General features: G+C 34.6%; 1 protein-coding gene across 1 annotated transcript; it reads right to left on the reverse strand.

The window, feature by feature from the left end:
* Positions 1-798: 798 nt before the first annotated feature.
* LOC122029141 (arginine--tRNA ligase, cytoplasmic-like) lies at positions 799-12761 on the reverse strand. The gene is made up of 5 exons (XM_042588090.1): positions 12727-12761; positions 2583-2658; positions 2322-2423; positions 2027-2242; positions 799-885 (listed from the first exon to the last, which is right to left on the reverse strand). The coding sequence occupies exons 2-5, from the start codon at positions 2646-2648 to the stop codon at positions 799-801; spliced, it is 471 nt and encodes a 156-aa protein (XP_042444024.1). The 5' UTR covers positions 2649-2658; positions 12727-12761.
* Between the last annotated feature and the right edge of the window lie 802 nt (positions 12762-13563).

A 13563-nucleotide genomic window follows, 5' to 3' on the forward strand; every position in this document is an offset into this window, starting at 1 on the left:
CAATTATAAATATTTTAAAAATTTTGTATATTATTACTGATATTTATTCATAATACAAAACATTCACCACATAATACAAAAAAATATACATCATCACAATTTACTCATCATCACAATTCACCACTATATAAAATAGAAAAGTTTTACATCCAAAATATCCAATTCATTCACCACGTCATCACAATTCATCTCATCATCACAAAAATACAAATGCAATACTAATGTAAAAGTATTAAATCCAACACTAAGTAAATACTAACAAAACATTGAGTTTTAGAACTAATAAAGTCTTGTAAAATAAAAAGCTCTATTAATTTACTATCAACTATCTTCAACCATCATATGCAAAATCCAAGTACCTGTCACCTACAAATACAATCCAAAAATTTGTATAAGTAAATTAAACAATGAAAATATAAACATAATAAACATAATTTAAAAGATGGAATATCATACCAAGTGAGAAACAAATAAAATATCATTCCATAGGCACTTATCAATGGATAGCATCACACTTTGAAATGAAACCCAGGGAAGTGAACCAGTCAACCTCTTGGGGCACAGTTAAAACCTATCTCAACATTCTTCACAAGATCCATTAAAATTATGAGACATGCTTACATGTAGATAAATTTTTTGCATTAATTTTTTTTAAAAATAAAATAAAGATCTCAGACTATTGGATGAGTATATTATGAATTGTATGTTTATAGAGCATGGTTCCATGACAAACCTTACCACTAAGGCATGATCACATTCTAAAATATGATAAATCCACAAAAACTTAGCAATATCATATCACACTTGAAGGTCACCAATAGCTTGATCCCCAGCATCCTCCCAATTTGGAAATTGTTCAAACAAATACTTGATTAACATGCCAAACTACAGAAGAATAAAATAAATTTATTCAACAACAATTACAAGAGGCAACAATAAGTATATAAAATATAAAGTTTAATTAATGAGTAATTAAAATATAAAATTAACAAAACTACATGGCATCCCTGATAGAACAACAATAGTCAACAATTAAAAGGTAGCGTCATACACAGAATCCACCTTATTCAAAGTTTATATAGACATACAATGCATTAAGTCAAGGTACCACCATAACAGTTCTGGTTAAGTTGTTGTAATGGGAATCACGTTCCCAAGTGCCATGAAAGTATGGCCCTCACTAAAATAATGACACTAAACTTACACCCTTTTCTGTATTATACTAATATAATACAACTTAATATGGAATATATCCTATATTAATATAATAAACTATAGTAGATATCCATAGGTAATACTAAGTGTGCCACTTTAGAGGTGATATACTGATTGCATTGAGTTACTTGGTGGAAAGCATAATAAAACAAAATGCAAAGGAAATTTTACATGGATGCTTTGTATAAGGGCTGCAGAAGAGGTAGTAGGGGTGGCAATCCCTACTACAAGCAAAGGGAGGGGAGGAGAACAGGAGCTTATATGGTGGATTAGTGAACAAATAAATACTGTTTACCATTTATATTACCTTTTTTTAACTTATCAAGTGTAATCACATTCCAAACTAGGATATCAAACAGGGGAATATGTCGGATTTACATGTTAAAAAATTCCATGTCAACATGTATGTCTGTGATTGTAATTCATAACTTTATTTTGTCTGTAAAAGAACTGTTTCTCTTAAAAGTTTAAAAGTAATTTACCACGAGTTGTTTTACAAAACATAGTTGATCAGGCCCCTTTTTGTATGATGAGATACTTGCAAGAACTGCACCAGTGTATAAATTGATCACGAGATACCAAAGGCAAAGCCAGGAGATAGAGAACTAGGTATCAAACTTAGAACATAAGACAGATAATGTATAAATGTTATGCGGGAAGTAACCAATCTCAGTACATTAGACTAATAGTAAAAAAAAAAGATCTGACTTTTAAAGGAAACACGAAATAAAATAACAACAAGATTGATTCTTCAGTAACTTAATTTAGGAAGCCCCTTACAGAAAAGACAAAAAAGAACCACAAATGTTACCTGTGTACCCCAATCACCAACATGATTCCTTCGAAGGACTTCCACGTTTGAAAACTCCAACATGCGAGCTAAAGTGTCACCCATAATGGTGGATCTTAAGTGACCAACATGCATTTCCTTTGCAATATTAGGTGATGAGAAATCTACCACTGCCTTTCTAACTGAAAGTATTGGTGCCCATTGCTCAATCCCATTTACCAACATGTTTTGGATATGTTGTGTCATATTTAAATTTCTGCATAACAGATAGAAGAAAGAAAGATATGACTGAGGAAACAGATCAATCTTTCTTTACCTTAGATATCCACTTGTTTGAAAATTTTATATTCACAAATCCAGGTCCAGCAACAGAGGTAGATTCAATCATCTTAGATTCAGGAAGATTTTTGGCAATTGCCTGTATAAAATGTCATATCAATATTGTTTTAGAGAAAAAAAATGATACAAACCGCCATGAGTATCAGAACAATGTAATATGGCGGCACCTAATTGGCTGTGAATTTTTGACTTTGCAAACATTATGTAGGAACTGATGCTAATGGGAATTATGAGGTACCTGGCCAATAGAACTGGGATTCTTGAACTGGGTTATTTTCCCCTTCAATTGTGACCAAATTACCATTGCATTGTTGCTACATCAAAGTTTTCCTAGTCATTTTCATTCACCAAACAAAGAGCAAATAGTAAAGATGATAACTATAATTATGAAACAATAGAGAAATTAATCTTATAAATATCTAAATTAGAGGAGAATTGCAGTAGCAATAACAATTATACATTCTAACTAATAAGAACTCAAAATGCAATAGACTTGCATAGTCAGTTTTGTTGGTTAGTCCTAGGAAAATCGTACCGGCTCCACTATATAAAAATTTTGTACAAGTGTCGAACCTTTCCTTAAATAACCTCTTGTGTTCTTTAGAAGTTAAATTAGGAATCACAGACGGAACTTAACATCATTGATTCCAAATTTAACTTATTTGTTCTTAATGGTTTAGATTTGAATCGCAAGCGGAACTTAACACTATTGATTCAAATCCACCTAAGTTATTAATTCCATAAATATTAATTTCCAAAATTGGCTTCCAGGACTGCATGGTGAGGCACATGACTTTCTTGGATATGGGAGCAACCACCACCGCCTAGGCAAAGCCTTTTAAGGAAAGCTAATATTTATTTCCTTAAATAACTCTAGGTTAACCAAAAAGAACAATCGAACCACAAATTTGAAAAAGAAGAAAACACAAACTCGAAAATAAAACTATTTCGAAAACTCTAGAATCATATGCCTCTTGTGTTTGGTGTTTCCAAAAATAACAATACAAAGAAAAATAGTATGATGCGGAAAACAATTACTAGTTATACCTTTCTTTGTAAGCAAAAATAACCTCTTGATCTTCTACCGTATTCCTCTTCTAACCTCGGACGTCGTGTGGGCAATGATCTTCCGAGATGAGAACCACCAAGCACCTTCTTCTTCTTTGCAAGGTTCGGCCACCACAAGACTCCAAGAGAGGATGAGGTTCGGCCACCACCACCAAGCTCCAAGGGATGCAAGAATGAAACCTCCTTTCTCTCCTTTTCTTCAAGCTAGATCCGGCCACCACAAGGACTTCAAGAGAACAAGATAATTCGGCCACAAGAAGGAGAAGAGAGAAGAGGAAGAGGCCGACCACAACACCAAGGAAGAGAGGGAGGAAAAGAATAATAGAGTCGTCCACCTTGAAGGCACCTCTACCTCCTCTTTTATATTCCTTGGTCTTGGCAAATAAGGAAATTTAATTAAAAACTTCTTTAATTCTTTTGCCATGAAAAATAAAATTTAATTTATTAAAAATCAATTTCCTTATTTCAATAATATTGGCCGGCCACTTATTTCCCCCAAACAAGGAGAGTTTTAATTAAACAAGAATTAAAACTTCCTAATTTATTTCCAAAAATTTATAAAAATTTCTCCAATAATTTTATCCCTTCATGATTGGTTAGTAAAAGGAAATTTTATAAATTAAAATCTTTCTTTTAAACATGTGGATGATTTCCAAAAAGGAAAGTTATCTCTAAAAATTAAAATCTCCTTTCAATCTACAAATAAGGAAAGATATCAAATCTTTTCTTAATCTTTTGTAGAAACTTATAAAAGAGAATATTTAATTTTTAAACTCTCTTTTAAATCATGAACATGGTTAAAAAGGAAAGTTTTTCTCAAAATTAAAATCTACCTTTCAATCTACAAATAAGGAAAGATTTCAAATCATTTCTTAATCTTTTGTAGAAAGCTATAAAAGGAAAGATTTAAATTTTAAACTCTCTTTTAAAACCATGGAATCCACATAAGAAAAATTTATAAATAAAATCCTTTTTAATATGATGTGGCCGGCCACCTAAGCTTGGGCTCTAAGCTATTGGCCGGCCACCTTAAGGCTCAACCTTTAGGCTTGGCCGGCCCTAAGCTTGAGATTCAAGCTTGGCTTGGCCGACCCCTATTGGTTGGGTAAGAAGGTGGGTATGTGGTGGGTATAAATCTCTATATACAAGAGGCTACGATAGGGACCGAGAGGAGGAATTGGTTTTGGTTTCTCGATGAAATTAAGCATCCCGTGTTCGCCCCGAACACATAACTTAATTTCATCAATAATAATTCATTCCACTAAAGAACTATTATTGAACTACCACACCAATCCCAAATTACATTTTTGGGCTCCTTCTTATTATGAGTGTGTTAGTCTCCCTATGTTTAAGATGTCGAATGTCCACTAATTAAGTGAGTTACTGACAACTCATTTAATTAATATCTTAGTCTAAGAGTAGTACCACTCAACCTTATCATCATGTCGGACTAAGTCCACCTGTAGGGTTTAACATGATAATCCTTATGAGCTCCTCTTGGGGACATTATCAACCTAGATCACTAGGACACAGTTTCCTTCTATAATCAACAACACACACTATAAGTGATATCATTTCCCAACTTATCGGGCTTATTGTTTTATCGAACTAAATCTCACCCATTAATAAATTAAAGAAATAAATATCAAATAGATATGCTTGTTATTATATTAGGATTAAGAGCACACTTCCATAATAACTGAGGTCTTTATTCCTTTATAAAGTCAGTATAAAAGAAACGACCCCTAAATGGTCCTGCTCAATACACTCTAAGTGTACTAGTGTAATTATATAATTAAGATAAACTAATACCTAATTACACTACGACCTTCCAATGGTTTGTTCCTTTCCATCTAGGTCGTGAGCTACTATTTTTAATTTATAAAGAACCGATAACACGATCTTCTGTGTGTGACACCACACACTATGTTATTTACAATATAAATTAATTGAACATCTACATTTGATATATATATAAATGTAGACACTTGACCAATGTGATTCTTATAAATGTTTATACAAAATCTAGGCTTTTAGTATACACTCCAATAATCTCCCACTTATACTAAAAGACAATGCTGTCATAAATGCTGTCATACATCTGATTCCCATTCTTTCAACATGCCCTTTAAAAGCTCTTGCCTTAAGGGCCTTAGTGAAAGGATCTATAGGTCATCATTTGATGCAATCTAGGCGGCAACAACTTCTCCTCGTTTATACGATTTCTCGTATTGGGTGGTACTTGCGCTCTTTTGTCTTTACTTGCCTTATAGACTCATGGTTTCTTCGAGTTTGCTACTGCACCACCATTATTACAATAAATTGTAATAATCTTTGGACAAACCAGAAATCATATCTAAGTCCATCTTGAGATTACTGAGTCATTTAGCTTCTATGACTGTCTCAATGGCTGCCACTTACTCAGCTTCTATGGTTGAGTCCGAAAAAGCACTTTTGCTTATCATTCTTCCATAGTTATGACTTTACCTCATAAAGTAAACACAAAACCCCGAGGTTGACTTACTATTATCCCTATCTGATTGGAGGTCAAAATCCGTGCAACCTGCAAGGACCAAATTATTTGCCTTGTAAGCTAGCATATAATCTCTAGTGCCTCTAAGGTATTTCAATATATGCTTTACCACAGACCAATGTCCTTGTCCAGAGTTACTTTGATATCTGCTAACCATGCCCACGGTAAAACAGATATCCAATCTCGTACACAACATTGCATACATTAGACTTCCTACAGCCGAAGCATAAGGAGCTGCCTTCATGTCCTTTATTTCCTTTGATGTCTTCGAAGAGATCTCTTTAAATAAAGCTACTCCATGCCTAAAAGGTAAGAAACCTTTCTTGGAGTTCTGCATGCTAAACGAGCAAGGATTGTATGAAGCTCGGGATAAGCACAACATTCTTTTCTTGCGATCCCTTATGTCTTTGATCCCAAGAATGTGTGCACATTCTCCTAAGTTCTTCATATCGAATTGTTTGGACAACCATACCCTTACTTCTGACAACACTTTGATATTGTTTCCAACTACCAAAAATGTTATCTACGTATAGTACAAGAAATATCACCACATTTCCATCACACTTCTTGTATACACAAGACTCATTCAGTTATTAAATAAATCCATAGGTCCGGATTACTTTATTAAACCAAATGTTCCAAGACCTAGAAGCTTTACTTCAGTCCATAGACTAATTGAGCTTACACACAAGATACTCTTTGCTCTTTGCAATGAAACCCTTCTGGTTGCTATATATGGATGTTTTCTTCAAGACTTCCATTGAGGAAAGCTGTCTTGACATCCACTTGCCAAATAGATAAAAGAATCTGGATAGACTTAAGCATGGCTACCGGCGAAAAGGTTTCCTTTTTCAACAAGCCTTGCTTTGAAAGTTTCCACCTTCCTGTCTATCCCTGTTTTCCTATTGTAGACCTATATACACCAAATAGCTTTTACACCATTTGGTGGTTCTATAAACTCCCAGATTTTATTAGAATACATATATTCTAATTCTGTATTCATTGCTCTTTACAAAGATGTTGTATCTTTATCTTGGAGCACTTCGTCATATGTTCGGGAATTAGGTTCATGTTTACCAAGGATCTAGTCCAAGGCTTTCCTAAAACATGAATTTTTCAGGTTGCCTAACAACCATCCCACTACGACGAGGCACTACTTCAATTGTGTATCATTTGTGATACATGTTGCAGTTTCTTGTGATATTTCATCTTGTACAGTTGGTACTAGATTAGACGTGTCCTTTATTGTTTTCTTAAGAACAAATTTACTTATGGGCTTGTGGTTCATTATATAGTCCTCTTCTAAAAATCGGTCATTGATGCTAACAATGACCTTTTGATTTTTAAGACTATAAACCTTCTTTCGTTTATCTAGGATAACCCACAAACAAGTGAACTCCTGTCCAACTTATCATTGTCTCTCTTTAACATATGTGTTGGACTACCCGAATCCGAATATGCTTCAAAATAGGTTTACACTTATTCAACAATTCTATATGAGTAGAGAGTTCTGACTTGGAAGGTACTATGTTCACTTTCGTTTTCAGAGTATATCCTTAAAATGAATTTGGTAATTTTCTGAATAACTCATCATTATCTAATTATTCTATAAGAGTCCTATACCTTCTTTCTACTACACCATTCTATTGGGGCGTACCAGGTGCAGTTAGTTGGGATTGAATCCCTACTTTTGATAAGTGACTCCTAAATTGTCCCAAGAGGTACTTGCCACTACGATCTTACCATAGTGACTTGATACTTTTACTTTAACATTTCTCCGCATCAGCCTTGTACTCTTTGAACTAATCAAAGCACTTAGTCTTGCGGCACATCAAGTAAATGTATTTGAATCTTGAATAGTTGTCTATAAAATAGACAAAATATTCAATACTATCTCTTGTCTGGATAGTCATAGGATCACACAAATCAGAATGAACCAATTCAAACATATTTTTGACTCCATAACCCCTTAGACTTAAAAGCTTCTTGGTTATTTTTCCTTCCAAGTAAGACTCGCAGGTTGGAAAGATTTCGACTACCAATGAACCCAAGAGTTCATTGGTTATTATTCTTTGAATCCTACTCAAGTTAATATAACCTAGCCTTAGATACCAAAAATATGATTGGTTCATTTTCGAAGGTTACTTTCTCTTAAAGTTTGAAAATTAATCTCTATTTATTGCATCGTGGGAGTTATTGGATTATAAATTGTCAACTAACATACCAGAATAGATAACTTCCCTATTTTCTTAATAGCATGTTTGTTATCAAAATAGACAGAATATCTATTCTTTAATAGTTTAGAAACTGAAATCAGGTTCTTTCTAAACTTAGTACGTAAAGACAATTTCTAATAATCCATATTTTATTCCTATCAAAGGATAAACATCTCCCACTGCAACAGCTGCTACTTTTACAACAGTGCCCATGTGGACGGTGATTTATATAGTTGTCAGATTTTCTGGAACCCCTGCAATGAATTACAGACATAATCAGTGGTTCTTGTATCTACACACCAGGTACCGGTAGATAACACCACTAAATATGTTTCAACAACTAATAAAATACAATGTTATTGTTCTCAGTTCTGAGAGGACAGTCTACCTTAATGTCCAAGTTTTCCAATCATTACAATTGGGACTACTAAGTCTATTCTATAGTATAACAACTAGGGGATTGACTAACATTTGAAATCCTAAGAATCACAAAAATATTTGGTCAAGACCAACATCTCAAAATCCCCTTGAATTTTGTATGCCACGTTAGTGTGGACGTATACAAATTCTAATAAGAGATTTCATCCATTAATGTTATTATCTCGTCAACCTATGACAAATAAGATTAATAGTTGGTCTGTCTTTGATCAAATATTTGGTCAAGACTCTAAATTTAAAATAATATTGATTCTTCAAACAATACTATTTAAATTTACCAACACCTCAAAACACAGTGAATTTTGCATGCCACGTTAGTGTGGACGTATACAAAATCAACATTTGTAAGAGGAGGGTTTTACCCATTGACTATCTTGTCAATATAACTTTTTGACAAATAAAATTACCTCAAACACCATGAATCATGTATGCCACGTTAGTGTGGACGTATACAAATTCAAACATTTGTAAGAGGGGTTTATTAATTTTATTATCTTGCCAATCTAGTTTTATGACAAATCAATAGTTGGTTTCCCTTTGGTCACACAAGTGATAGTAGTGACTCTGTTGGGGAGGATACTATTAAATGTGTCTAAGTGTATATCATTACTTGATACTAAGTCCATTAAATAGAATTGTGCCCCTTCAGTTGGAGAAGATCACACACATCCTAAATAACTTCCTATAACCATCCATTAAGGAAGTTTGATCTAGTGATCCGCAAACAAACTCATCCGTTGTGGAGGGAGGCACTCAGAGCCAACACACAAGCTTGTTGCATCACTTATAAACCAGTAATGGAGACCGTGGGATTAATATACTAATCCCTCTCCCATTTAGTTATTTAAGGTGAGGAATTTTAACCTAATCTAGCATTCATCACATGCACACACACATCACAGTAAATAAAGCAATAAATATGGAAATTAATTTTCCAACTATTATGGCTTCTTGCCTCACTGTACTCCGTGTGCTTCAACCCTAGCTGCTGCCATCTTTAGCCACCGCCATCAGGTCGAGTCGTCGCATCAATCTTGCTTCTTATTCCGCTGCGCCTCTGGTGCTCCAAAAGTACCACACCTCACAAGCATCCGATCCGCGACAAATATAGAATTTTACATACATCGATCCTATATTCCATAAAGAAATATACATGTTTTCTAGATTGAACAAAAATGTAAAAACCTAATAACTAATACAGCTCCTGCTGTATTTAATTACATACAATCATGCACACACAATTAAATGCCCTTGCCATGTCCAAGGGTCCAATCACACACAATAAAAATATGCCATAATAGTTGGAGCCTGCAACCACAAAGTTAGCACATCCTAGTATTATCTTGCCTTAATTATGTATGACATGTGCACAACCTAATTTGAAAACCAAACACACAGAGGCAAACCCTAGCTCTGATACCAATTGTTGGTTAGTCCTAGGAAAATTGTACCGGCTCCACTATACAAAAATTTTGTACAAGTGTCGAACCTTTCCTTAAATAACCTCTTGTGTTCTTTAGAAGTTAAATTAGGAATCGCAGACGGAACTTAACATCATTGATTCTAAATTTAACTTATTTGTTCTTAATGGTTTAGATTTGAATCGCAAGCGGAACTTAACACTATTGATTCAAATCCACCTAAGTTATTAATTCCATAAATATTAATTTCCAAAATTGGCTTACAAGACTGCATGGCGAGGCACATGGCCTTCTTGGATATGGGAGCAACCACCACTGCCTAGGCAAAGCCTTTTAAGGAAAGCTAATATTTATTTCCTTAAATAACTCTAGGTTAACCAAAAAGAACAATCGAACCACAAATTCGAAAAAGAAGAAAACACAAACTCGAAAAAAAACTATTTCGAAAACTCTAGAATCATATGCCTCTTGTGTTTGGTAATTCCAAAAATAACAATACAAAGAAAACTAGTATGATGCGGAAAACAATTACTAGTTATACCTTTCTTTGTAAGTAAAAATAACCTCTTGATCTTCTACCGTCTTCCTCTTCTAACCTCGGACGTCGTGTGGGCAACGATCTTTTGAGACGAGAACCACCAAGCACCTTCTTCTTCTTTGCAAGGTTCGGCCACCACAAGACTCCAAGAGAGGATAAGGTTCGGCCACCACCACCAAGCTCCAAGGGATGCAAGAATGAAACCTCCTTTCTCTCCTTTTCTCCAAGCTAGATCCAGCCACCACAAGGAATCCAAGAGAACAAGATAGTTCGACCACAAGAAGGAGAAGAGAGAAGAGGAAGAGGCCGGCCACAACACCAAGGAAGAGAGGGAGGAAAAGAATAATAGAGTCGTCCACCTTGAAGGCACCTCTACCTCCTCTTTTATATTCCTTGGTCTTGGCAAATAAGGAAATTTAATTAAAAACTTCCTTAATTTTTTTGCCGTGAAAAAGAAAATTTAATTTAATAAAAATCAATTTCCTTATTTCAATAATATTGGCCGGCCACTTATTTCCCCCAAACAAGGAGACTTTTAATTAAACAAGAATTAAAACTTCCTAATTTGTTTCCAGAAATTTATAAAAATTTCTCTAATAATTTTATCCCTTCATGATTGGTTAGTAAAATGAAATTTTATAAATTAAAATCTTTCTTTTAAACATGTGGATGATTTCCAAAACGGAAAGTTATCTCTAAAAATTAAAATCTCCTTTCAATCTAAAAATAAGAAAAGATATCAAATCTTTTCTTAATCTTTTGTAGAAACTTATAAAAGAGAATATTTAATTTTTAAACTCTCTTTTAAATCATGAACATGGTTAAAAAGGAAAGTTTTTCTCAAAATTAAAATCTACCTTTCAATCTATAAAAAAGGAAAGATTTCAAATCCTTTCTTAATCTTTTGTAGAAAGCTATAAAAGGAAATATTTAAATTTTAAACTCTCTTTTAAAACCATGGAATCCACATAAGAAAAATTTATAAATAAAATCCTTTTTAATATGATGTGGCCGGCCACCTAAGCTTGGGCTCCATGCTATTGGCCGACCACCTTAAGGCTCAACCTTTAGGCTTGGCCGGCCCTAAGCTTGAGATTCAAGCTTGGCTTGGCCGACCCCTATTGGTTGGGTAAGAAGGTGGGTATGTGGTGGGTATAAATCTCTACATACAAGAGGCTACGATAGGGACCGAGAGGAGGAATTGGTTTTGGTCTCCCGATGAAATTAAGCATCCCGTGTTCGCCCTGAACACATAACTTAATTTCATCAATAATAATTCATTCCACTAAAGAACTATTATTGAACTACCGCACCAATCCCAAATTACATTTTTGGGCTCCTTCTTATTATGAGTGTGTTAGTCTCCCTGTGTTTAAGATGTCGAATGTCCACTAATTAAGTGAGTTACTGACAACTCATTTAATTAATATCTTAGTCCAAGAGTAGTACCACTCAACCTTATCATCATGTCGGACTAAGTCCACCTATAGGGTTTAACATGACAATCCTTATGAGCTCCTCTTGGGGACATTATCAACCTAGATCACTAGGACACAGTTTCCTTCTATAATCAACAACACACACTATAAGTGATATCATTTCCCAACTTATCGGTCTTATTGATTTATCGAACTAAATCTCACCCATTGATAAATTAAAGAAATAAATATCAAATATATATACTTGTTATTATATTAGGATTAAGAGCACACACTTCCATAATAACTGAGGTCTTTGTTCCTTTATAAAGTCAGTATAAAAGGAACGACCCCTAAATGGTTCTGCTCAATACACTCTAAGTGTACTAGTGTAATTATATAGTTAAGATAAACTAATACCTAATTACACTACGACCTTCCAATGGTTTGTTCCTTTCCATCTAGGTCATGAGCTACTGTTTTTAATTTATAAAGAACCGATAACACGATCTTCTGTGTGAGACACCACACACTATGTTATCTACAATATAAATTAATTGAACATCTACATTTGGTATATATATAAATGTAGACACTTGACCAATGTGATTCTTATAAATGTTTATACAAAAGCTAGACTTTTAGTATACACTCCAACAAGTTTATCAAGCACACAACAGAGAAACAAAGAGGCTTTGCTAAAATTTGGCTGAAGTGCTTTGCTAAAGAAGAATATAGTAAGAATTTCACCATTGATAATCACCGAACTTTGCTTGGCATGTCGCAACAATGGGCTAGACTTCATCTGGGAATAACGATTCAATGGATTCTTTTATGGTTGGGGAATCAATCAGTGTTACTTTCATGGAGGTAGGGTTCAGATTGAAATACCTTGAAAGCTTCAAATTTCTTAGACCAAAACCTCCACTCACTACTTCTTCCGTAAACCTAAGGAATCACAGAGGAGGCAGTGTTGTGGAGGAATTGTGGTGGAGACAAGCGATGGAGGCCAGCGGCGGCGGTGGCAGTGACAAGGATGCGTGAACATGGGTGAGAGGAGTGGTGATGGCGAGAATGGGTTAGGGAGGAAAAAGGGTGAGGAGCAGCGATAGAGATGATGAGCGTGGGGGAGAGGAGTGGCGACGACAAGAGCAGGTTAGAGAGGAAAAAGGGAGAGGAGGTAGCGGCGCTTGAGCGTGGTGATCTGAGCGGCGACGGTGAAAGTTAGGGATTGTACGCGAGAAGAAAGAATCGACGCTTGAGGGAACAGTACGCTCGAGCAAAATCTATAACGCGGCTATGAGAAAAAAATGCACGTTATACATTAAATATGTTATATGATGACATTATTAAAATTTGTCACCATACATAACCTAAAATGATATTTTAATACTTAAAATAACCTCTTTTGATATATGTTATTATAGATTATTTATAATGACATTAAAAATTAAATGTCATAAAGAAAGTGTCATAATAGACCATATTTCTAGTAGTGTGTTGTAGATTACCATGTCGACGAACACGAATATTTTCTCCTTGCGTTCTATCCTTGATAAGGACAAGCTCAATGAAGCTAATTTCCTG

The sequence above is a fragment of the Zingiber officinale genome, chromosome 10B, assembly GCF_018446385.1.
Source record: "Zingiber officinale cultivar Zhangliang chromosome 10B, Zo_v1.1, whole genome shotgun sequence".
In the NCBI taxonomy this organism is placed as follows: Eukaryota; Viridiplantae; Streptophyta; class Magnoliopsida; order Zingiberales; family Zingiberaceae; genus Zingiber; species Zingiber officinale.